At 40.3% G+C, this 27,501-nt stretch overlaps 1 protein-coding gene across 12 annotated transcripts in view; it reads right to left on the bottom strand.

Moving 5' to 3' along the window:
* Window positions 1–27,501, bottom strand: part of DYNC1I1 (dynein cytoplasmic 1 intermediate chain 1) — a 437,478-nt gene that overhangs the window by 60,503 nt on the left and 349,474 nt on the right. For all 12 annotated transcript variants that reach the window (XM_072764334.1, XM_072764337.1, XM_072764333.1 and 9 more), the window contains 3 exons: window positions 7,984–8,130; window positions 3,911–4,024; window positions 1,295–1,428 (listed from right to left, as the gene is read on the bottom strand). In XM_072764334.1, coding sequence (XP_072620435.1) covers window positions 1,295–1,428; window positions 3,911–4,024; window positions 7,984–8,130 — 395 coding nt within the window. The remainder of the gene's footprint in view (window positions 1–1,294; window positions 1,429–3,910; window positions 4,025–7,983; window positions 8,131–27,501) is intronic.

Genomic DNA, 27,501 nt, shown 5'->3' with positions numbered 1-27,501 from the left:
GCTTCTATAAATCACAAAAACACAGATGTATAAACTTGGAGTAATTTTCGATTTCTCACTAAATCTAAACAGCCTGGAATGAGTACAAGAGATGAAAAAATCAATTGAATTACAACTCCTAAAGTGAAAGAAAATTAAGTACCAAGGTGAACACAGTGAACCTTTCAAAAGGTAGTGAGGCCGCTCATTAAGTCTTGCATGCAATTTTACAATAATTCAAATTACTGGATTTAACCTGATGGTTTAACCTGAGGGTTTTCCAGGGGCATTTACCAATCTCTCAGTCAAGGCAAAATTCTTATCATGTGGAAACTTCATGTTGGTCTGTATCCCATTACCATTCCAGCCTCTCTGATTGGGAGGAAGAGCCCCTGTATTATTTGCCTTATTATTATTTGGGTTATTATTATTATTTCTCAATTCTCCAAACAGATGTTTAGCTCCTCATTTACTATGTGTCAGGCCCCAGGCAGCAAACCAACGATGAAATGAAGAGTTTAATAAGAGAAAAATGGCAAATGAACGAATAGGTGAAATAAAATGTGATTAGTGCTATTTGTAGAAGCATATATATGAATATATAAAATAGCAAATTTATCAGACAGCCTGTAGTCCAATCCCATTTATTCTACTTAAAATTTCTCTGTAGTACTTAGCCTCTCAAGCCACACATCTCCTCGTTTATTGGTTTACTGTCTTTCACCCTCAACTAGAATATGAACTCCATGTCTGTTTCGTCATGGTGCTGGGCACATGGTAGGTTCTTAGTACGTATTGCTCGGAAACATGAGTGAATAAAAGAAATGAAAATTCTATGAAACCATAAAGGAGGGAGTGGTTTTCTCTGCTCAAGAGAGTCAGGAGAGGCTTCAGTGTGGAAGGACCTCTGTGCTGGCTCTTGAAGGCTGAGGAGGAATTAAGCAGGCCACGAAGAGAGAAGTGCCAGACCTGACGGAAGAAAGTGAGGGTGGGGACCCATGCAGCTGTGGGGGGGAAGCCATAGTTGGGGCTTGTTACCCCTGACGGGTCGTGGCTGCAGCATGAAGCTGAGGCTTGGCAGGAGCAGGCAGCCAAGGGTCTTACAGGATATGCTAAGAAGCTTGGGCTTTTTCCCTCAAGGCAGTGTGAGCCACCCGAGCGAGGCTCACAACGGCTAAGATAAGGGGAACCTGGGGTGTGCTTTGCATGTCTTCAGCTAAGCCTCTCTCATAATGCAAGGTGGTTCGAATCCAGAACGTGATAACAGACTTTCGGAAATGAGAAACACGTCATCGGTAAGAAAACACAAAATCACCTTCCGTGACGACAGGCCGTGTAGACTGTACCCTCCTCGCTGCCAACCACGAAGTTATTGACGTCTCCCGTCGGGAAAGCCATTCCGGTAACGGCCACGGGCTTGGACTTATTGTAAACCAGCTCCATGCTCTCCTACCGAAACACGGCGAGGTTACGTTCCCTCTGGCAACTCGCGGCCATGCCAAAGATAGCACGGAAAAATCATTCGGCTAAATCGTCTGTTTGCTTTTCACACAGCGTTACAAAAGACCCCGGCTGTGCCAGAAACCACGCTTTACTGCCCCTGACACTCATGCTTCTGTGTATCTCTGGTTTCAGGCCGGCTGGATCTCATCAGTGTGTGCTGCTGCTTCTTAAGTCAGGCAGAGATGACAGGTGAGAATTTCGAAACTAATGGTGCAGAAACTAAAGATAATACTGTAATGGTTACACTTGTCAGCCCCAGGCTTTAATAAAACACACAATACCCTTGTATTTACAAACATTTTCGGAATCAATTGTTCGTGAGAATACACGTGTATTAATATCAAGACGTACTAAGCACGTTTGTCAAAGCAAGAGTTTGTGTCCTCCGTGGACTAAAACCAGAAAGTTGTCACTCAAGTCATAAAAACCAGATTTCAGTGGGGACATGATTTCATGAAGGGCAGCCACTGGGTGTGCAAGCTAGAAGCCCACAAAGAATGGTAGTGAAATAAGTCTTTAAAATGGCAAATGAAAGTCTTTATTTTAGCTCAGGTAATTTTCAAATTCGGGAATCAAAGTGTACTTTAAGAGACATTCTGCTGAATTAATGACAGTGAAGAGTAATCAAGTGTAACTAACATCCCTAAATATTTCTGGCTGTTTACATCAAACAGCCTACTTTGTGCACCTGAAGTAATTAAAAAAAATAATTCTAGGGGATCATGTTGTTATAGTTGCTAGGGAGTGTAGCCTTATTGTGCAAACAAATAAGCCACGTCTTAGCTGAGGAGTCCAGAAATCGGCTGTGTGAGCTAACAGTTCAGGTAGTTCAGATTATATGGTCATGTGACCTGCTCGCAGTACTTGAGATCCACACTCATAGTGAGTGTGTTAGTGAAGGGACACTATGACAGTACAGAAAACTGGGCCACCCAATGGTCTGCTCCATCACTAAAATTAGCAGCAGGAAACGAACAGTCTCTCGGTCACCCACTTGGAACAGAGAGGGATCAGGGTGACCGTTGAATGCTCTCATGTCTGCTTGTCATCCATGGACATGCCATGAAGCTCTCAATCTCTGTACAGGGACAAGAGTCTGTGGGCATGCTAAAACTAATAAAAATGGTCCTGTAGCCCCTGTATGACTGGTTTTAACTTAAACAAATACACGTTTAATCAGCCAAAAGGGCAATTAAAAATTCCTAATTAGAGGGTTCGCTCTCATATCTGTTTGTAATCTCCATGCTTTTAAAAGCAAACAACATATTGCTGAGAATTTTAAGACAAAGCTATAAAATACCCACATACAACTCCCAACTTGTATAATGGTAAAGATCAGTCGAAATAGATGGAACTTAAATAGTTAGGAGCTTATTAGCTCACCCCTCTCCCAGGCTGCCCCAACTCCAAATTATAAAAAGAATTTACTTAGTCTTAATATTTTCTACATCTGTATTTTTGGAGACTTATGGAAGGTTCTTTATGGTTTCACATTTCCTTATGCGTCTTAAAACTCCAATGTCTTCTAAAATTGTGAGCCAGACATTCTAGGGTTGTTAATCCAGGAAAGGGAATAGAATTAAAACTGAGAATTATCTCCTAGATATCATTATAATTTTCTTGATGTTATCTCACATTTTTGTCAAAGTCTTAATAATAAACCTTTCTCTGTGTTTTTAGTTGGAGGACAATGAAATTACTTTTTTCCTCATAAAGAAATGTGGACAGAGTGTGTCTACATGGGCATTTCTGTGTGCATGTATGCATCTTGCATATAGATTCTGAAAGTTGCATTTAGATGCCTCCCCCACCAGTGGTCTCTTCCCTTCATGCTTCTTTGTTTTCCATAACTGTAATCAGTAGTGGTTTGGAAATTTTGGAACTTTTGCATTTTCAACTTCTCATTTGTTGAGTAAGGAATGGCAGGAGCCATCCTAACAAACATTCCAGAGGAGAAAACAGATGGTTGGACAAATTCTTCACACACACAGACAGTCGTCTAGGCTACAGATGCAAGCAAGGGCTTGGATTTTTGTTTTATGGGGGATACCCTTCCTCCAAGGCAAGTGCCCCTAAGGGATTGCTCTGTGGAGCTCCAACTTCATTTGCGTTTAACAATGCTGTAGGGTACATAGGATTCATACCACAGGCAACTTCTATAATTACTATGCTTTAAAATGGATTATTTCATTTTCACTTGAAACTGACCTAAGGATTAACGTATTACAATAATTACATGATTTGCGGTAAAGGAAATGGGTTTTGGCTTCAGGAGGAGACTGTTGAAAGCAGGCCCCACTCTTTCAAGTGCATCCACTGGTTTTAGCTCCTATAGGATGTGAGGGTTTGGCTTTTAGGAACTGTGTTCCATTAGGCAAGTATCTCTTTTAACCAGGATGCTCTTATGTGTAGGGGAAAACAAACCCACCTGTGGAGTTGAGAGCATGTCCAGGCTCCAGGAACACATTTTGCCATCAGTAGAGACAGTGATGAGGTTATGGGCATTCTGGGTCCCAACAACATTTACACAGTACACGGGATGCTGCAAAAACGTAAACATGGAGGATCAGACGCGATCCAGGAGGAAATGCTTACATTGGAGTGTCAAACACATTACTCTAAAACGAGGATTAAAGAGTGACATAATCCTACAATAATACAAGCCTCAGGTCATTTGCCACTTTTGATTTGAACCCGATTGCTTTCTAAAAGCTCTGGCAGGCACACGTAGTAGTGGAAATACTTACCAAGCTTCACCTTGCTCCGTCAGAGGCAGTCCACCGGAGCTGAAGGAAGCTGCAGCAAATGATGATTGATGGAGCAGAAGCAGCACATAGCTTGGCTTCTAAGCTCACCATGAGTGATGAAAAAAGACAGCTTTCAAACGAGGAGAACTATTGACTTTTGGAACGAGTATGTGTTACTAAATCTGGAGTTTAGTGCATTGTAGTCACAGTGCCAAACATTTGTTAACATTCTTTATATAAAGTGGTTAATATTCATCAGCCTCTTTAATTTGAGGGAGGGATACTAGTGGGGGGACTTACTGGCATGATGCACCTCATGAGATAAAATTAGGTTCTTTTATGTCACTGCAAAATCTAGGATAATGATAGATTTATTTTTCAAAATATCATTTGGGTTACTATGGAGGCTTCGATTTGGCCAGGGCCTGGAGGAAGGTCATTTCTACATCCAGGGAAGCATAGACAATCTGATGCTCTAACCTCCTGTCATAACTCTAGAAGGCTATCCCACTCTGTAGAATCCTAAGCGGTAGGCTAAAATCATTTGCAGCTGCACATTAAATACTAAATGGAAGGTTAGCATAAGCAGAACCTAACAGTCCTGTGGGTTAGATTTTAGGCAGCTTAGCCATCATGGGCCAAACCACAAGTGAGTTGGTGCTTCTCTGTGCAAATAGCTGACAGTCTAAGTCTTACTCTTGATGAGTTACTGTCCATAATACCTAGCCACAATGACAATGAAACAATCTTTAATATTGGAAAGTTGATATTATATAAAGGATGGTTCCCAAACTATTATTATCATATAAACTCCTGGTCAGAAGGAACTGTAATCATCATCTAGGGCAGCTGCTCATCCGTCTCCACTGAGAGGTGGTCCAAAGTCTGCTGAAGCACCTTTCTAAAGGGTAGCCAGATTTTGTACTGATTCTCGGGGAGTTCTTCCTTCCACCACTGGGGATAAGGAAAGCTCAAGGAGATACTTTTAGTACTGTGCCCTCTGGGATTATACAGATCAAGTCCAAACAATATTTATAGATGGTTATTATATCACGCCTCTCCCCGAGTCCTATCTTACTCAGACTACTCAGACTGATCCTCTCCAATTCCTTCACTGGTTCTTGAGTACCTGGCTTTCAAGTTTTCAATACCCTCCTCATCCTGGTCACTCCCTTTTGAATACATTATATTTTATCTGAGTTCATCTTACAGCAAAGTTCTGAGAATGAAACACAACTGTAGACCTATATGCCGACCAACAGAATAGAGAAATCTAGGATGTGTTGAATTTTTACTTCTGTGTGATAAAAAGTACACCCGTATTTACATATGCTAAGATTACATTGGCTTTTTTGGCAGTTGCATCAGTTCTTTTCCCGGTGCCGATGGACAGCCAAGTAAACCCCTAAGTGTTTTTCACACCATGTTCCTATAGAAACTTTGAGTCAGCCTTAGTGGATATGGACAGTGGGGAGTACAGCAGGGGTCTGAAACTCAATGCCATCCTGATCAGGTCTCCAAATTTCAAGAGGACTGACTGGTTGTGGGATTGTGGACAATGGTTTTTCCCAGGCCTCCGGTGTATGCAGAACCTGTAGCAGTGAGTAATGAAACTCAAGGCCCCAGCCACACGGCATTCAAAGCTCTGCATCCAAATCAAGTGTGAGAATTGATGGAACAGATTCTCACCTAAAAACAGCAGACGGTAAAACTGAAGAATGGGAAAGCAAGGTCTGAACCTTGTTGTGAGCCTGAAATCCACCTAGTGTTTTTCAGCAAGAGTTCAGTGGGGTTTCTTTGTTAACTTCCAAGCAACAAAACAAAGCACCAAAATTCTAGTGGATTGGGACTCCTAAGGGTGGTTGCAGGAGGGAAAGGAAAGCATCTAGAAGAATGTATAGAGCCAAATGCCTAGAAAAAGAATGTGCGTGGTAGCCTTTCCTGGCTTTAATCAGTACTACTGGCCTGTGCTTTCATGAGTAATAAAACTTGGCTTAAAAGAAAAGAGAGAGATGTAAAGAAACCAGAACAGAAGCAGACACGTGGGAATGCCTACACACACACACACACACACACACACACACGGGCGTACACAACTCTCCTTAATGGAAAGGAAAAAGCAACGCCACAGCTCATTTTTCCAGTATACATGCCAGATTGTTTTTATTTATTTAAGGAATAAACTTACTGTGTGGCAGAAGGGTTTTGCTTTAATTAGGATTTCCTGTTGTCCCAAATGCATATGTGTGGTGGGTGTGAAAGGAAATTAGTAATCTGTGGTGGGCCTCATTTTCCTTAACCACTTTTGATCCTGGTACCAATCAGCCAGGCATTAGTAGAAGTTGAAAGGCAGTCACAAAATTAACTGTGCCCTTTTAGCTATGGACTCAACAAAATGCAGCAAAAGAGGGTAAAAAACATTTTATTTTCAAACAGAAATATGTTACTGTTTGATAATAATAGTATTTTAGTTGTGATGACCATATCCTAAGTTACTCGACAAAGAAAGCTTAAGTCTTTGAAAGAGCTCCTGGATTTGGATTTCCCCCCAAAACTTACTGCTCTAACATTTGGATTTACAATTCTTGAAATTTCACCAGAGATGCTCAGAAACACACCAGATAAGCGCATCCAGCCAAGAAGTGGTTTCACACTACTTGAGCAAACACCTGCATCAAACTGTCTTCTCCTGGGTCACAATTTTCTGTTATTAGTTTGGAGAAATGGGGTAGGCAAGAGCAATTTTCCAAGATTCCCAAGAAGTAGTTTCACCTGCATATGTCTTAGGCCCAAGTCAATCAGAATTAAGGTTGACTTGGTATTTGTCATTTCCCATTGTCAGTCTTACAAGGGTGGAAGAATTTTCCTCTTCATGGTCTTAGCTAAATCAGCTAGCAGTCCTTTTTTAAAGCTAGAATGGTTTTGAGGCCAGCAGATGGAACAAATGAGGCAACCACATTAAGGAAATTGAAACAATAGTAGAGCTGTATCCTTGGGCATAATTTGGGCATTTCAGAGAAAGAACATCAGTTACTCTGAATGTCAAGGTAGCAAGGATTGATGGAGACATGCCTGTCTTCTCATTCCTCCTTAACCACTGCTAAACACACCTGTCATTCTCTTAAAGGAAATGACAGAGTAGTTGTCTTATGAACACTATACTGAACCTCTTCTGCTAAATTGTGGGTAATGGTTTTGAGATGTTGACTTTTAACCCCAGGGATTATATTGTCACTGTAGACTTTACCGTTGAGACTTACAACCATGCATTCCAGAATTTAAAGCCATAGCACTCCCTCAAATCACAGATGGAAAAGGACCGTTGGCAAAAATCCCATATACCATCCCTAGACACAAAATGCTTACTCTCCTTGGCCTGTTTGAAAATATGAGTTGTCATGTTATAATGGAAACACAAAGGGTTTCTTTACAATAATTTCACAGATACCTCTGTCAAAGTTTCTCCCTGTGCCCTTTTTTTTTAGTTTTAATCCATTCCCACCTCTCCAATGGACTTTGGTGTATCCAGAGAGCTCCTTTCTATATGCTAAAACTTGTAGATCATTAAGAGATTTCTCTAAACCCAGTGTTTCCTTCACCTACTTTTCACTTGGCTTTATTTTGGTCAGTCAGGATACAATCACTATAAATCACATGTTTCTCACTTGGAGTTATTGACCACATGTGTACTTGTTGTCAGTTATCCCCTTTCAGGGCTTGGGTGGCTGGAAGAGAAATGACAAAGTCGACTTACGGTGTGTGCAGCAGCTGACAAGGGTGTCCTCTGTACTGGCGTCCTTCGATGACTGCGATTATCCCACAGGACAATCTGGCCTGAGTAAGTACCACCAACCACCAAGTTGGGATGGAAACGAGCGAAGCACACTGACATCACAGATGACTGGGAGGAGAAAGGGGAGAAACGTGTACTGTGAAATGGTTGGAGAAGGCTTGTTTCTTCCTGGAGAGAAAACAGTTCATCACATCAACTCAACACATCCTGGAAAACACAAAGCAATTGTTAAATGCATAGTTAGTAGAATATTTTCTACGTAGACACAGACTTTTCCCTTGAGGGGTTGGTCAATGGTTACCCTTTAGAACTTGAGATTGGATATCCTGGCCACGTCTTCAAATAGGCATAAAACCTATCTTATGTGCATCATGGTCTTGTGGTATGTAAAGCTTGGTTTGTGGACATTTCCCATTTATCAATGAAATTGCATCAGAATTAATACGAATTCTCCAATAAAGTCTTAACAAAGCAATTCTTTACTTTGAGGGCAGGGCCACATCAAGTTATACTATATACAGTGTTGGCAAAGCTTCAAGGACCTTGAGACATGGTGCTTTTTTTGGTTTTTTGTTTTCAACTTAATGTAGACTTCTAGGAAGTATACTGACCTCAGACTGATCCAACTGGTTCCTTTTCAAATTCCCCCACCTCCCATGGGCATTCTCCTGACCTTGATCCTGCCCACTTCAGACAATCCTTAATGTTATTCTTTGCCTATTTTAACAAACAGTCAGTGGTAGATTTCAGTCCAGCTCTACCAGGCCTGTCATAGCATCACGAATGTGGTTTCTGAAATTCCACAAAAGACTACTGGGCACTACATTTTATAGGAAATTACTTAGAACCATGATACAGTTAAAATCAGATAAGTTGGCCATTCCACATTTTCAAAAAAGTCCATTTTGATTCCCATAGTGCCTCCATGTTTATATGTAAGCAATTGTTTTCAATAAATACATGTCATCCTTTCACTTAAATTCAATGAATGACCTTACATGTAAGAAAGGCATTGTACCAGGCATTATGGGAACACAAAGGTAGTCACTGCCCTCAATAAACTCGGGCCCTGATAAGGGAAACAAAAAAGCATGCATGCTGATGAACAGAGCTGCATATGCTGCTAGTCCAAGACTTCTTATGAAAAAGAAAAAGACACCTCTCTGCACAGACACAGTCCTGTGGGGAGGTGCATGCCTTGGCGAGTGGAAAGGAAGGTGGATCTTTGTCTTCACTTGTTCCTTGGGTTTGACATCTTTGTGCAGGGCACGACGTGCACGCACAAAGAGCAGCCTTGAATGTGATGCATGCCATGACTAAAGCATAGTAGCATGTGTGCGTGCATGTGTGTCTTTGTGTGTGTGATGGAGGTGGTGGGAAAGATTAGTTTTAGCTAGGGAAGGGGAGAAAAGAGGAAAGTAGAAAGAGTGGATGGTTAGAAAGACCTCATGAATGGCAGTGTTTCATTCCTTTAAGTACATGTGGAACACTCACCAAATGGAGAGGAAAAGAAAGAGACATTCCTGAGAGATGGGATAATAGGAAGAAAGACTGGAGGCTGGTGAGCAGCCCAAACTGGCAGTCTGGTTTGGTTGGAAAGCAGCTTGCATGGAAGAGGCAGGTAGCAGGGATTGTGGCTACAGAGGTCACCTGGGTCAGACAAAAGAGGGCCTTGAGTGGCAGGTACTGTTTGAATTTTTTTCTGTGGGCGGTAGTGAGAAATCACAGCTTTCTGAGGAGAAACGTCAGAGGATCAAAGGTTGTAACTGATAGGCCAGCAAAGTAAAAAAAGTGATTGAAAAAAAAATTATGATCTCTTCCTGACTGGGAAGCTAAATGTCCATGCCTAAAAAAGATCAGATTTACTATCAGCCTAAGTCTTCCTTGTCGGAAAGAGCCTCAGATATGTTGAGGTAGAAGAAAGAATGCAGACTATTTTTCAATGTCATGTTTTCCTAGTTTGAATGATTTTCAGTTCCAATTCCTTGAACACGATTAGATGGAGAACATGCTTGTGCCCCAATCTGGTTTTCATAAAGTTCAAGAATAACTCTCAATAATGATACTGAATTAAAGAAAAAGAAAATAATGCTGGTCAGCTTCTTGTTTTACACATCCCACAGAAGCGATTCTTAGTTTTCAACTGATGAAATTCTTATGTTGCTTGAGCTATGTTGGAAACATTTTCTTTAAAGCTTCAGAAAGACTTAAAATTATCCAGGTGGTATCAACAATTGAATTTACCAAAGCTCCAATCAATATAGATAAAGGAATGTCATTAAACTTGAAAAATCCAGAATTCAACCACTCGATTGCTTCTGTGTTTCAGCAAATCCCAGCAAATACCACTCCAAACCTTGCACAGTTGTTAAGAGACAAACTAGAGAAAAATAAACAGTGGAGGTACTCCTACAAAACTTAAACATATAGTTGTTGATCACCTAGAATCCAACTCCACAAAGTGAGAACACTGTCTAATTCTGATATTTTCATTCATTACCGTTCATTATTCATCAAACACAGAGCACCCACTGAGTACTAATGACACCATTTCAAAAAAACGTTTAAATGTGACAAATGCCCCCACTCTTGAATTCCGAATTCGATTTGCATTTGATAAAAAGTCAAATTCATGCTAAGACAGAGTCACAGTACCTTAGAGCCCCAGAATTCTACCACCAAAGTTGACTTTGTTTTGCTGCAAACCAAAACATGAGGAGAAAGAACAGACACACTTGTTTTTATTTTATATTTGAAAGATTAGAAATGGAAGAGTAGTTATGTGATTATCAATTTCGTTTATATTTTAAACTGCATACATTAATTATAACATGTATTCTATGTGGCATAGAATATAAAAGTTCAAAACAGTTCTCCAGGGTGTGCCTCATTTGACATACTATCATTCATATGGAAACACTAAGGCAGTATGATCTCAATTATCTAGATGTAAAGTCTAAAATTTTAGTCATCTCTCGAGATGTTTTTAAGTATCCTGATGTTTCATGTAATGGTGGCAAACATTTGGATGATTGACTGAATTTTTTATTTTTCATCCAAATGTTTAGGTTCCTTCAGTCATATGGGAACAGTCCCTCAATTAGAGAGAAAACTCTTCTTCCACTTTGGAAAGTCTGCATCAACTCCTAGGAGTAGTCTTAGAAAACCCCTGAGATCTGCTGTTCATATAGCTACTGATCTAGTTGTTGTTGCCAATTGTCGTGGAATTTATTGACTGTCAGCATAAGCAGCAAAGGATGATATCACCCTGTCAGTTGCATCGATTTGGTAAAGAGTAAAATAGCATTCCCCCAAGATTGATTGACACTACTAAAATATGTGAGGTTTTTTTGTTGTTCTCATTTGCACAGTACATTTTCTGAAGATATAATCTATGAAAAACATTATTAATAATGGTAGTTTAAAAAATTTCATCACTTTTCTAGGCATTTAAAATTCTGAAGCTGGGTCCCTGGGTGGCTCAACGGTTGAACATCTGCCTTTGGCCCAGGACGTGATCCTGGAGTCCCGGGATCGAGTCTCGCTGCGGGCTCCCTGCGTGGAGCCTGCTTCTCCCTCTGCCTGTGTCTCTGCCTCTCTCTCTCCCTGTGTCTCTCATTAATAAACAAATAAAATAAAAAAATAAAATTCTGAAGCTAATTCACTTATTTAGGGTTGTAATGCAACATTATTAAATTATATGACTAATACAATTGAGACAAGCAAAGTTACTCAGAACCAAGAAGCTTCCCTACCTTGTTTTTCTTAGCTTTATAAGAATATATATTTCTTTTTCTTTTTTTAAAAAAATATTTATTTGTTTGTTTGTTTGTTTATTTATTTATTTATTTATTTATTTATTCGTGATAGACATAGAGAGAGAGAGGCAGAGACACAGGCAGAGGGAGAAGCAGGCTCCATGCAGGGAGCCTGACGTGGGACTCGATCCCAGGACTCCAGGATCACGCCCTGGGCCAAAGGCAGGCGCCAAACCACTGAGCAACCCAGGGATCGCCAAGAATATATATTTCTAAATATATTTTTGGGAGTTTTAACTTTTTACTTATTTTATTTTATTCCTTGAAATATAAGAGCATTAGATTTATTTTGAGAAATAACATAAGGCTGGGATGCCTAGGTGGCTCAGTGGTTAAGTATCTGCCTTCAGCTCAGGGCATGACCCCAGGATCCAGGATTGAGTTCCGCATCAGGCTTCTTACAGGGAGCCTACTTCTCCCTCTGCCTATGTCTCTGCCTCTCTCTCTCTGTGTCTCTCATAAATAAATAAATAAAATATTTAAAAAAATAACGTATGGCCTTTAAACATTCAAATCAAGTACTTTACATGAGTGGAAAAATAATGATAAAGTTGATGAGAATTTCTGGACAGGGTTAGTCTAATCTTAGTGTAAGTTTTTCTGACACCACAGTTGAATGTCCTTACAAGGTTAGTGAGTTCATTGATATGGCCCAGAAATATGATTAACTCATCCATTAAAAGCTTGATGTAAAGCCAGTGAGTCAGACCAGATATATTCTGACACCAGCAACCCAGACAGTATTACATGGGGAACGACCATTTCCAAGAGGATGAACACTACCTTTTGATTATTCGTGTATTATAGTTCCATCATATCAGGACAAGCAAGGTTTTGAGACTATGTTTGGAGAATCAGGGCACCTCTATGGAGAATTTCTGGTGTCCTTCCCAGACACAGCAGCCTGGATGCTCCTGAGGAAACTTTGTTTATTTTTTAATCTTGAGAAGTCTGCTTAGTTACTGGCTGTCCCTGCAAAGGCAGCCCTCCCCCTTATTCCTATGGCCACATGTCCATTTGCACACAAGCTGACCCACTAGACAGGGTTCCACACTCTCATCATCTATTTCAAGAAAAGGTAGTTTATTTTCCCCCTTTCACAGGGTGAATTCAGAAACAAGACGGGTGGAGACTGCTTTTAAGGTCTCCTTTCACTCACTGCACATCACCGCATTCAATTGCAGTCGGCCCCAATCCCTCTTTCAGTGGCTGTGGGAGCTGTTTTCTATTTTATAGAGCTAATCCTGGCCAGTTTAGGGACGGTACTTCCCCTTAACCACAGACCCAGATGCCCAGGGCAAAGATCCTGTGGTCATTGCTGGCTGGGCAGCTTGCCCCTTATGTTCACATTTGATATGGTTGCCCGAGTCCTTTTGTGTGTGGCACCCTGCCCACTCCCCAGCCACTGTGCCTGGGTGGGAGGGTAGAGGGGTCCTGCATTTAACAGTATCTCCTATTTCAGTACCATCTCTTCTGGGGAGAGGCTGGTCCCAAGAGGGAATGGCCATATTGTTGCCATATGCTCTTTAATGGTGGCTGACATTTTATTTGCCTAAAAGCAAATGCTTAACTGTCAGAGGGCTGTGAGGCAGACAGATCAGATGCTTCTGGCTACTAGTGAGCTAGAATATATTTCTGCAAGTACCTAAGAAACCCACAAAGATATTTCTTTTGTTAATGGAAACACATGTAATTGGAGAACACTGCTGTCGAAAACCCCTCTTATAGGCAATCATGTAGCACCAGGCATCTGACAATGTGGAAGGTGTGAAGGTGGTAAAGCCAAGACATGAGTCATGGGTCGGGCACTTCACTTTAATTGAGATGAAGGAAAGAGTCTTTTTTTCTTTCAGAGCTCTCTTTTCTTCCACCTTAAGCCTCTATCCCAGGGTGCACAGTCATTCTTCTAAACTCTAAGAGTGACCATCTCCTGAAAATTATCACTCCATTAGTAAGTGTGCCCAGGAGTGCCCAGGAGCAAAGACTGAATGAGCTGGCTTGCTACCTCTTAACTCAGTTTGTGTTAAAAATATTTAAAGCATCTGATTCTAAAATTCGATCTCCCAAAGATTAGAAACACTCATGATGATCCTCTTTCTTATAATCCCTTAGAATTTTTATACCTTTCAGTAGTGAGATGCTATTGTGTGGCGAGAGACAGATCTGGACCGTGCTGAGAATACAAAAGTTAGTGCACAAACCAGAATGAGATGCCACTTCTCACCTACAAGTATGGCTATAATTTAAAAATGTCTGCATATCAACTATACCTCAATAAAGGGGGTGTGGATAAAGGGGGGTAAAATACCAAGTGTTGGTGAGGATATGGAGAAATGGGAACACTCATACAATGCCAGTGGGAAGTGACATAAGGCAGCCACTCTAGACAACAGTGTGGCAGTTCCTGAACAAGTTAAACACACAGTTAACATATGATCCAGGAATTCCACTCTGAGGTATACACCCAAGATAACTGAAAACATATGACAACACAGAAACTTGTACGTGAATGTTCATAGCAGCGTTATTCATTAGAGTCAAACAGTGGAAATAACCCAAACATCCACCAACTGAGGAATAGATAAACAAAATGTGGTAAAGCCATACCATGGAACAGAAATTCATAAATAAAAAAGAAACACAGTACTGAGACATGCTATAGCATAGATGAGCCTTGAAAATATGCTAAGTCACAAAGGCCACATATTGTATGCCTCCGTTTATAGGAAATGTCCAGAATAGGCAAATCCATAGGAGAAGAAAACAAATTCGAGGTTGCTTATGGTGGAGATCAGGGGAACAATGAAGAAATGACTACTAATGAGCATAAGGTTTACTTTGGGGGTGATAAAAACATTCTGGAATTATATAGTGGTGATGGTTGTGCAACTCTGTGAATATACTAAAGAACACTGAATTCTATCCCTTAAAAGGGTGAATTTTACCTCAATTTTAAAAAATTTTAGTGAGCAGACACTTTCTGATAGTGGAGCTCACCAACCTTATTTCTTATCTTCAGGACAACTGTCTGGACTATTGTGATCACTCTTTCTTCGAACAAAATTATTCAATTCTCTTTACTTCCCCCTGAACTTCTTCAATTTCTACTCCCTGAGAGCCCTGAGGTGGAAAGGGAGAAACGGACACACGTGAAGCCCCTAGAGCTGACTTACTACACTGACACCTACCAGCTGTGTGAATCCTCTCAGACTTAATTTTTTTTTTTGCCCATTTTCAGATTATTTATTTTAAAAGACTGTGGTGAAATACACATGAAATTTACTAACATAATAGTTTTTTAGGTGTCCCGTTCAGCGGCACTAAGTGCTTTGACACTATTGTGCAACCAGCACCACTATCCACCTCAGAACATTCTCACCTCCCCCAGCTGAAATTCCATATCCACTAAACACTAGTTCCCCATTCCCATCCTCCTCCCAGCCCCTGGGAACCACCATTCTACTCTAGGAACCCCATGGAAATGGAATAGTCTGGTATTTGCCCTTTCATGACTGGTGTATCTCACTCAGCACAATGTCCTAAAGCTGTTAGTATGCCCATGTAATAATACTCCAAGTGCTGCTACATCCACGTCACAGCAGGTACCAAAATTTCCTTCCTTTTTAAGGCTGAATGATATTCCATTGTGTGTTTATACCAGTTTGTTTGTCTAGTCATCTGTCCATGGACGTATGAGTTGCTTTCACCTTTTGGCTCTCTTGAGTCATGTAACTTTGAATATGAGTGGGTACAAATATTTCGTTAGGATCCTGCTTTCAGTTATTTTGGGTATATACTTGTTAGTGGAATTGCTAGATCATGTTCTACTTTTCATTTTTTAAACCTGTCCTACTGTTATCTATAGCGGCTGCATCATTGTACATTCCTACCAGCAATGCACAAAGGTTCTGATTTCTCCACATCCTCGACCTGTGTTCTGTTTTGTTCCTTCTAGTAGCCATCCTACCTGGAGGAAGGTATCTAAGCCAGAATTCTCCATTCAAAACAAAAGCATAATACTTCTTGCACTGCTTACAAACAGGTCATTTTCTTTGCCTCCATTCTTTGGAGCTGTTGGAAGATTCTTTGGGGCTGTTGGAAGATTTGAAGTTAGTAATGCAGTTTACAGACTGATAAACAATATGCCCCCATATAGAGTTAGAAGTGACTATTTTGTGATTTGAAGAAATATTTCCAGACCAAAGTCCTGATGACCCCTCATTTTGCTCAACAAATCTTTCCTTTAAAAAAAAAAGATTTATTTATTTGAGAAAGAGAGAGAGAGTAGCGAGGTGGCAGGGGCAGAGGGAGAGGGAGAAGCAGACTCCTGACATGGGGACATGCGGCTTGATCCCAGGACCCTGGAATCATGACCCAGGCAAAAGGCAGACACTCAACCCACTGAGCCACCCAGGTACCCTCAACAAATTCTTCCTAAATAACTCTTACAGTAATTCTTGGCTCTACCTTGATGATCTGGGTTGACAAACTGTCTCCTTAGAAGCATTACTGCACCTTTTGCTACATGGTTTAACTCTTTGGAGTCTTTATTTTTGATAATGCTTGCCTCCTGTCTGGGATGTTAACTCTTCCATTTCACAGATCCTCATGGCTGATTAGAGTTCCTGTTGTTGGTGGCAATTTCACATCCTGACATCTAATGACTGGATAAAGAGGGAGAGAAGGAAGAGGAAAACTAGTGCAATATTAGCACCAGAGATGACTGTGGCAAAAGACTGGGTTTATGTCACATTGTTGTTCCTATGCACACTCATAGGGCAAGCACTGGAAATTTGGGGACTTAAGGTTCTAAATCACAGTTGGTAATGCCTTTAGTGCAAGTACTTCTGAATACAATAAAATTCCAGGGCAATGGGATAATTTGCATACTATTCCCCAAAAGTTTTCTGAAATGGGATTTAAAAAAATTTTTTTTAAAGATTTACTTATTTGAGAGAGAGAGACAGCAAAGGAGCTATTAGGAAAGAGCATGAGCAGGGAGGAGAGAGAGAAGCAGACTTCCCACTGAGTGGGGAGCCCAATGTGGGCTCGATTCAAGGACCTTGAGATCATGACCCAAGCTCAAGGCAGATGCTTAACCAACTGAACCACTCAGGTGCCCTGGGATTTTTTTTCTTTTTTCTTTTCTTTCTTTCTTTCTTTCTCTTTTTTTTTTTTTTTTTTTTTTTTTTTTTTTTACCATATTTCACATCTTAAATCAGTGCTGGGAACCTACTTATATGTGATGTGACTTTATATCTAATTATTACCTGTTCATCATTCACCTGTGTCATCCACATGGGTGTGTGGACCTCTGAGGCTGTTTTCTAAATCATTGTTACTCCAAGTTTGCCAGTACTTTAGGATCATCTGAGGAACTTTAAAAAATTTCTCATGCTCAAGGGACACCCCATACCAATTAAATCAGAATTTCTGGGGGTAGGAAATTCCCATGTGCAGTCAAGTGAAAAGTACAGTTTTAAATCAGCGTTTCTCAAACTTATCTGAATACAAGAAGGACTTAGAGAGTTTATTAAAAACTCTATTGTACACTTTATTCTTTGATCCCAGCCTGGAACTCCTGAATCAGGATTTCAAAGAGGCCCAGTGATCTGTGGATTTAACAAGCACCCAGGGTCTTACTGAATTATCATTGAGAAATCTGGAGAACCCAATTCTAAGACAATGAATTAGTAGAATATAACCCAAAGTCACAGTGGGATCCATTTCCTTTGGTATCAATGTAGGTCATCCCTGGGATGTTTCCTTTATGGGTCACATGCTCTGGTCACAACCTGCCCAACTGAGACATATGTGATCCCATAAATGTTCTTCTGCTACAAGCCATTGCTGAATTCCCCTCAATTTTATTTGCTAGTTTTTACATTTACCCTTGCTTCCTCTCCCTTCCTCAATGACTGGGCTCTTAAAAAAAGATTAATAAAAAGGGCAGTAAAGGTTTGGTCCCCAACTTCCCTTCAGCAACACTCTTTGTGTTGACCCTGAACATCTGAAAGTTTTCGTGTTTATTATTTTTTAATAAGATTTTATTTATTTATTCATGATAGACATAGAGAGAGAGAGAGAGACAGAGAGAGAGAGACAGAGACAGAGAGGCAGAGACACAGGCAGAGGGAGAAGCAGGCTCCATGCAGGGAGCCCGATGCGGAACTCGATCCTTGGTCTCCAGGATCACGTCCTGGGCCAAAGGCAGGTGCTGAACCACTGAGCCACCCAGGGATCCCCTTCTCGTTTATTATTAAGGGATAATGAATATTAGCATTGTCACACCACATTACATGGTTATTCGCTTGTTGGGGGGTGTTCCAAAAGTTTTGAGCACCTACTGAGTGCCAAACGTGTGGTATATATTTTGCTATATGAGTCCCAGTGGGTAATTTTGCCTTCATTATTCCAAATTAGGAAACCCAGGCATGGGCAAGTAAAGCCACTGACTTGGATCAACTGAATATTAGGTGGCAAAGCCCAGATTTGAACTACAGCCTGGCTGATTTAGAAGCCAATATGCCGTGAAAGTTTGCATCAATTGAATACCAGGTGTATTTTCTCTTTGAGATACCCAAGGCCCCTCCTGAGTCCACACCTCTGACTTCATATTGTGGTGCTGGTAATCACTGAGCTTCATTCAGCCCCACAGGGCAGAGAAGGCTTTTGGGCTCCCTGCCCACTATGATGGCCTTGGCATTGACTCTCCAACCCCTCTCCAGTTGGGACTTCTGTTGCTGGTGTTTAGATTGATCACCTGCCTCAGCTCTTAGTCTACCAGTTGTGACAGGTGACAACAGAGCTAATTAGCACCAATTGTGGTGATATTTACCATGAGGTGGGTACTTCCTGCTGCGAACTGATTGAGACCAATTAATCATTCCATAGGAGTCTACTGAACAGCAAGCAGCTGGGAACTGACTGTGGCACTACTGACAAGCTCTGCATTTATTGTCACCACTTTGGGAGGAAATGTTTTGTTTTCATCTTGCTACTATGCAGCCAAACCAAAAATGCCAATCCAATACAACAAATTCTGCTTAAATAAGTGTTTATCCCCCCTCCCAAATAATTATGTGAATTATTAATTATTGTAGAAAGGAAGAATGTTCCTGCATGCTTTAGTAAACAAGACCAACCTGACAGCAAGGTAGAGAATCTTGGCAAAAATTCTTTGAAATGCAAAGCCATCCTTAGAAAGTAATGGCCTCAGACTGTCAAGTCAACCACACAAAGCACTGGAAACTCTCCTTGTGCCAGGTGTCAGACTGGATAGGACCCACCCTGTATTACACAACAGAACTTGGAAATTCCTCCTTCTTTGTAAAAGGAAATTTCGGGTTTTTTTGTTTTGTTTTTTAAAGATTTTATGTATTTATTCATGAGAGACACAGAGAGAGAAAGAGGCAGAGACACAGGCAGAGGGAGGAGCAGGCTCCACGCAGGGAGCCCGATGCAGGACTTGATCCCAGGACTCCAGGACCATGCCCTGGGCTGAAGGCAGGCACTAAACCACTGAGCCACCCAGAGATCCCCTGGAAAGTTCGTTTTTTACAAACTTTGCTTATAAATGGAAAAGTGGCTCCCACTCCTATTTCGGTTGTCAGAACTAATTAGAGTTCTATAGAGAAATCAGCACAAATTTGTATTTTATTTCTTCATAAACTTCTTGTAAGTTTTAGATTTGCAGAAAAGTAGTTAAGATAGTACCATTCCCATACACCTCACCGTTTTCCCTACTGTTAACATCTTCCCTATTGTTACATTCCTGTAGTATGTTTGTCACAACTAATAAACCAATATTGATACATTATTACCAAAAGCCTTCTTAGGTTGACCCAATGTTCTTTTCCTGCTCCAGTATGTCATCCAGGAGACCAAATGACACTGAGTCATCTTGTCTCCCTGGGTTTCTCTAGACTGTGACAGCTTCTCAGACTTCTATTGTTTGTGATGATTGCCAAAATCTTTTTAGGTCTTGCAAGTATTTGGACAAAAAAAGAAACCCAAGAGTTTGAGGTCAGTTGGTGAAAGGGTTATAACTAACATGCACACACATAGTCCATTTTTATAAATTTGCTTATTCTAAAAACTTTACTACGGATAAAGCAAGGTGAGGACACACCATCATACCTGGCAATAATGCTCATGAAACATGTTCAGGTCAAAGGAGCTTTTCAGTACAGACTTGTAATCATTTTCCTACCACTTAGTGTGTCTTTTCCAGGAAAGAGGAAACCTAGGTTGCCTAGGCTGGATTAGGGATGTGGTGCAAGCAGAAAGTGAACTTTTGCTTCACCAAGAAGGACAAAAAGAATGGGAGTTGATGAATATATGGGTTACTTTCAATGTTAATAAGCACCATCCTTCTTCACATCAAATGTCTAAATCCTGCTTAATTAGAAAAAAACGGAAGTTGATATTTGGACATGTGAAGTGTTGACATTCACCCCTTTGATTTATGTGAGGTATGAACAGATTACTTTATTCAAAAGAGAAGCAAAAGACTTCCAATTTGACAGGAAAAAGTGTAGGCAGCATTAACTTCAGTACTTGTTAAAACATGAAGGATTAATAGCAAAAAAATGGGAGGGAAGAATTGTGAATGTCTCCAGTTCAGTATCTTCAAAAATGTTTGCGGTTTCTGAGAATGGCTCACCCGACCACATGAAAGTGACGCTAAGGGATTCAGCCACACGACTTCTCTAAATCCAGAGCCGGGACTGCTCTACTTTTACCATCAAACCATCTTACTTGAAGTGTGGCCACAAATTAAATTTATTTTTTATTGAAAAAGTACTAAGTCCTTACAAAGGGGGCAAACACAGCATTCAGAAATACGGGTCTTCCCCCACCCCCCACAACCTTGACAGAGTCAGCCACGTAAAAGAAGGGTCAGCTTCTTAGTCTATGAATTCTTCCTTGGTTACATAAAAAAGTAACAAGTATTCAAGTATCAGGTATTCTTTTTTATAAATATAAAAGTAAACAGGCGAATCAGATTCAGAATTGTTCTATTGGCAGGATGTCTAAAAACAATTGCATGATAGATCTGTCTTGCTTTGTAGGCAACTTCTTTCTGAATTTGTAAGGTCTGGATTCTGTGCTTGAGATAGAAAGAGGAAGAAAGTGCAGTCTCCCTGAGAATGTCACTCAATAACCCCCTGCTGATAAAGTAAGTCTCCATTTGGGGGATCCACCCAAAGAATCATGGAATATCCCACATTAGGTTATTACCAAGCCACTTAGGTCAGAAATTATAGGCGGGCCATTAAAAAAAAAACAAACAAACTTAAAGTGTTCCACCTATGCATATGCTTTTCACATGGTTTTTTTGATTTACTGTGGTGGTTTCACCAGCTGTGATGGTGCATGGAATCAGTTGGGTCATTCTAAATTTAGCAGGAAAATCAAAGAATTTTGCAAAAATAGGTCTTTTCTCATATTAAAACTATATGGTAAATATAGATCTTGGAAAAAAATGGGAAGTGAGGTCCTACATGTAGCCAAGAAGCAATGTGGTACAAAAGCAGAAGCAGGCTTTGTCTCTTTTTATCTGCCTGGAATTACTTAGATATGCTTATGCCTAAGGCACAGAGATGAACCAGATGACCTCTTGGACTGTGTCTAGCTTGGTGGTTCTATTGATAAACTACTACTTTGAAGTACTGAGAAGGACCAAAAAAACCGGGTTTAAGTGCTTGCTAAAAGATGGATGCAAGAGACAAGGGTGAACTGACTTTTGTGATTGTCACCCAACCCAAGGTCCACCCAGCCCCCAATTTCCACACCAACACTTTTTCTACTGAAGTTTCTTTGATGTTTAACAAGAGACCCAAAGACTGAGAGTGACTAGAGTATGGAAAGGGGTGGAAATCTGTCCCAGTTGTTCATTTCTAAGTGGAAAGAAGTCCCCTCTTAACATAACATGTAGGTATACTTGGAAGATCAGAGGATAAATAGGTATCAAATTCCCCAGTGCTGAACCTGAGCTGGTTTTTAAAAGAAGGACAAAATAATAAACAAACTAAGAGACAAACAAAACTACGTATAAAAATTCCTTTGGGATCAAATGGTTAAATTTATAGTACTTCAGGGATTTTTCTGTCTTTTTTTTGTCCCCTAGGGGAAAACTCCACCTCATAAGACTCAGAATGTACAAATTAAAGGCCATTTACATGGAGTTTGAAGTTTCCAGTTTTGGAAAAAGAATGTGGAGCCATATGAAAGGCCATCCGTCAATAGAATGCTGTCTGAACCATGCCCTTCACTGAATGATATGGCTGATAGTGCTGGTCAGCTGGAAGAAATGTGATCGTAATTCCCAAACACATATGTTAGAGTACACCCAATATGCATGCCAGTCAATTATCATAATGGAGTGAAATATATTGTCTTGTGCATACTTAAATAAAATTACACAAAGACAACATTTTTTCTCCTTCCCCCCCACACAAAAAAATTGAAACAATTAAAAAATACTTTCTGTAAAGAATAGCAACAGTTTTTCATATAGCCTGAATTTTGCTCATAGACTTGTGATGACAAGCATTTTATTTTTGGAACTGGGGGCTACTGAGATTTAGAGAGTAACCAGTGTACTCCAAGAGTTGGAAAAAGAAAGGTGTCCAATGTTCCTGAGAAAACAGGAACAATATGAAACCAGATGATGAAGAGTTAAGAAAAACTTCTCAGCCTGCTAATGAACTCCATCCTGCCCTGGTGAGACCACCCTCCTTTTTAAGTAAGAGGTAATTTAATATGCATCTAACTCCATTGTGTTTGGGTTTCATCCAATCTAAGAGTATCAGTGTGATAAATTATAATGAATTGTCTGCTATACTTCACAAAGTGACTACAACAGACCTGAAAAACAAGATCCCTCAGCCTGATTTTCCAACTCCCTTAGAATACTTTTTGCCTTACTCCTGTCAGACCACTCAGAAATCTGAAAATGTCTTATAGCTCCCTCACACTGAAAGTTATGTGCTTCGAGCTCCATTTGATTAGATCCACAATTGTTGGCTGTCTCTATTAAATCAAGCCCCACACTTGAAAATGACACCAACTGTGAGACCAGCCAAATAATATAGCAAGAGAACTAACATGGCTCCTTTAGTTTCCAAAAGGTTTCTTTACATGTTAATTTCCTTTTGTAATCCACACTGTGTGCTGGGAAGTGGGTTAGTGAAACGGACTCCATTCCTATTTCAGACTTTGAAAAAGCAGCTGAATTGAGGCACCCTAGTGTCTACAGGGAAAATGGGCAGAGACTGGAAAGGGGGTCAGGAAACTTAAGTCCTAGCAGGGGCCTGTTGCTACAGCTGTGGGATTTGTGCATATGACTTAACTCCTTTAGAAGGATGGTTTCTTCATTTAGGTTAAGAACCACTGTCCTAGGGAAAAGGCCACCTTCTTTTCATTTAATGGCTTTAGGTAAGTCCAGCACCTCAGAATGCAAAAGCAAGACTGTTATTCTATAGTTGATCCATCCTAAAATCAATAGATGATCTGTCATAAATAAAAGCAATGGGTCTGGTATTAAGCTGTTCCCTGTGCTGGTGGGAGGACAGCAGCCTTTAGGGTGACACACAAAATTCATGTGGGAGGGGCAGGATGGGATTTTTTTCCCCTTCTATTCACAGAATACAGATGTTGTCATGTAAAGATTCACGGGCTGGTAATCAAGACCAATTTTCTGTGTGAAAATCCTATTAATTCTTTCAGGCTTAATTTCCTCATAGGCAACATAATGGGATGTTGGACTTGTAAGCCTCACAAGGGCATGTGGTATGCTTTTCTTTTCTGCATTGAACTTTGTGCCTAAGACAGTTCCTAAGAACTTGTAGGTATGTGCATTTCCTATTGCCGCTGTAACATTACCACACACTGATTGGCTTCAAGCAATACAAATTTATGACCATACACTTCTGGAGGTTAGGAGGACTGAAATTGAGGGGTGAGCAGGGCTGCATTCCTTCCTGGAAGCTTCAGGGGAGAATCAGTTTCCTTGCCTTCTTTCCAGGGTCTACAGGCTGGCCTCATTCCTTGGCTCAAGGCCACCTTCCACCTTCAAAGCACCAATGGCTGCTTGAGTCTTCCTTCTATCATATTGCTTTGATTCTGCTTCCATCATCACATTTCCTTCTGAGCCTGACTCTTCTGACTCCCTCTTTGACTTATTAGAACCCACCCTTGTAATTACATTGGGTCCACCAAGATAAACTGGTATGATCTCCTTTTCTCAAGAGCCTTAATTTAATCACATCCACTAAACCCCTTTTGCCACATGAAGGGATATATCTTCAGGTTTCCTGTATTAGGAAGTAGACATGTTAGGGTGGCCATTATTCTGCTTACTACAGGGTTCAATAAACATTTGATATTTTGAGACAATGGTAAAGCAAATACTTAGAATTTTTTGTAAGGTTAGCTAATTCCCGTAGTTCATCACTAGCCTAAGTCATGGTCACATGTACACTGTACACTTCTTATCCCTCTCAAACATACAACCTTCATTCTCATTCAAGCTCATGTTCACCTGACCCTGTTTTAGCTTCAAAAATGCATGCTGGTTCTATTCTATTCTCTTTCATCTGGTAGACAGAATATAATCTGTTGTGACAGATTTTCCTGACCAAGGTAAGTGAATTGCTCACTGTCACATAGAGACAAAGATACAGCCAGAATAAAGATTTAAAACCCCCTTCCACTTCCCTTGCATCCCATCTCATATTAAACTCTTTTCTCCAATTACCATTTCAAGCAGGTCAACCAACAAAGAGAGGGTGGTAATCTTCAGGCAGGAGTAAAGATGCATGGACCATATTGTAATCTTACTGAAAACCCAAGCTTTGCTATGTGATTAACAAACTCCAAAATAAATCCTTCAAATCTAAGTCATGATCCCTGAACTATTCTCCCACTAGAGGTGCTACCACAATCAAGATGCATATACCTTCTGTCAAAACTCTTTAAATTTGTCTCATGACATTAAAAACATGACAATAAGCTACTTCCAACTACCACCCAACCGTCCCCTCACCAGTGCAGGATGATTTTGGTGGGCAACCTATAGGAACTTTAGTGATGGACAATTATATATTTTCATCTTGAAGTTTTCCATTGTTCTGAAGCAACTGACCTTTTATGCATGTTAGTTTGTGTCACTTGGGCAAATTTCTCCCAGTTTTCAATCAAAACAATTATGGGAATCCTGTCTTATTGTTAGCTGTAGCATTCAGAAAGGGATGACAACCTATTGTATTTGTTCAATACCAGTTTTATTGACGTATCATATATAACTGGTATCAAAGAGTAATTGGGAATAATTGTAAATTAATGGAACACTGTATTTAAGTGTGTTGACAGTAAGAGATAAGTAATGAAAACTAGACTGACATGCAATAACACTTCAGATTCTATAGCCCCAGGCATTCTCTTCTTTTAAATGTGGCAACCATACCGCATTATATCAGTGACAAAGTCCACAGATTTACTTACTGATTATTTTAAGTACAAACCAAATATCTCTATGGTCTAGAGGAAATAATTGCACAAGGCTCATAACATGTAAGTCCTCCCAAACAATTTTTCCTGCAGTTCTAGTAGGTTATGAAATATTTAGCACCTACTGTTTGCACACATAAATTTCCTAAGTTGGGTTTAACACAGCACACAGCTCTCACTAAAGAATGTGAATTTCTATTGGAAAACCTAGTTCAAAGGTAAACAAATATCTACTATGTATTTTTCCCCTTATTTAGTTCCATACTCTGAACATGAGCCTTAAAATGTAAATAAACTGGGCAAATATATATATATGTATATATTTTATATATATACATATATATAAATATATATAAATATATATATATAATATATATATATAAAATTAACAATATTTCATATCAAGAAGCAGGTCAAATACACACAAAATAAAGTTGAATTTCTAAATAACTATTTCTGGAGTCAGAAAATGCTGTAACTTGGCAGTGATAATGTCTTTCACATGGCAAATACAAAGTACTGTGGAAAGTTCCATCCATGTCTCTGTTGGCCAGCTCAAATGTAGAGGTGAAGGACGTTGTCAAAAGGCAAAACAAACAAACAACCCCCCCCAACCCTACATCTTTTTAAGGCAATCAGATTAGGAAGGCAATAAGTGTTTCATTTTCCTATATAATTTGAATAAATACCTCACTTTTTCATCCCCCTTTCCAAAATGTAGACAAGGGCTATAGCTAGTTGCAAGTTGTCACACATCTGGAAGACTATTTTAAAACACATTCAAAATGTTTTGACTACATGATGCCAAGCATCTGGCAATACAAACTCCTCTAAGGTATTTTTCTTCTATAGAATGCAGTCTATGTAGAAAGTCATTGGGCCAGATTTTGAAATACATGTTTTATTCGCAGAATGACAAAAATACATATGCAAAGGTAAGGTTTTCCTTATGCTTTTGATTTAGGTAGAGTTAACTTAATGGTGTTAACAGAGTTGCCATTGATTCTTGCATTACTTGAACTACCATCTAGTTGTGCTCTCCCCCTGTCCCCAAAAGCCCTTCAGTGGCCTCTACTGGTCAGTTCCTCCCCAGGAACATTCTATCCCAGACGGACAGCATTCACTCACTTGTCTAAATAGTAACGGACTTTATTGGTTTCATTCCACAGCAAGGATGAGGGAAAGCAAGGTTTCTAGTTTTCCCGGTCTAATAGGAACCAGCCTTAGGAATACCTGTGGTTCACCAACCATCCCCAAACCATTTGCAGGATCTTGAGGTAGGAGGTAGGTATTCTTCATGTGAGGTCGCCTCCCTCCTAATGCAAGCTAGCTCATACTTCCAAAGGCTGTTTCCACAAACTAACCTAACTATCCCTATATCTCCACTCTGCTTTCAACTTTTCAGATGAAGTCTTAAGTCAGATGGCACCACTGGGGGGGGGGTCTTCTGGGTAAACTATGCACTAATTATTTCAGTTTTATAGCGTGCAATCTACTGCAGATAATTCACTCTTGCTCTTAACCTAAGAGAAGAGGGATAGATTCCTCATAGGTAGAATACAGACCATATTCATCATTGTGGCCTCCACACCTAAACAGGGTGCTAGGCACCCTGTTAAACTGTTCTGCATGAAATGCAATGTGCTCCAGTGTTGCAGGAAAGATCACTACATTCCAAACTTGAAATAAACTTAGCCCAGTAGTTGGGTTTGAGTCTAAGCAGTGTTCGCAATTTGGATAGTCACAAAGAGCAGACTCATGGGGTTGGCCAGAACTCTATTAGCATTAGGGTGCTATATAAACTATAAAGACCCAGGTGTTATGAACTTTGGAGACAATGGAGTACCAGCTTGCCTTATTTAGGCTTCCTTAACACAAAGAATATTCTCTTTGGGGAGAGAATCACTGTCTCCTTCATGGAACATGCCCTGACTGGCTTGTTCTGGAAGTTACCAGGCTATTCAGGGCTCTGGAATATGATCTGCAACAATGGCTCCACAGCAATGAAAACCAGCATGTAGCTGTGAAGCTTGCTCTGGAGGTGAGTGAGGGCAAGCCCTTGGTATCTGATGGGGTGGGAGCAGAGGGGAAGGCTGCAGGGCTTAGCTGTGGGAGTCCCAGCAAGCTGCCTTTAGCATCACAGGTA

Source organism: Vulpes vulpes, chromosome 7, assembly GCF_048418805.1.
Source record: "Vulpes vulpes isolate BD-2025 chromosome 7, VulVul3, whole genome shotgun sequence".
Classification (NCBI taxonomy): Eukaryota; Metazoa; Chordata; class Mammalia; order Carnivora; family Canidae; genus Vulpes; species Vulpes vulpes.
Note: the sequence above shows the minus strand (reverse complement) of the source record. Positions and strands in the feature narration are given on the sequence as shown.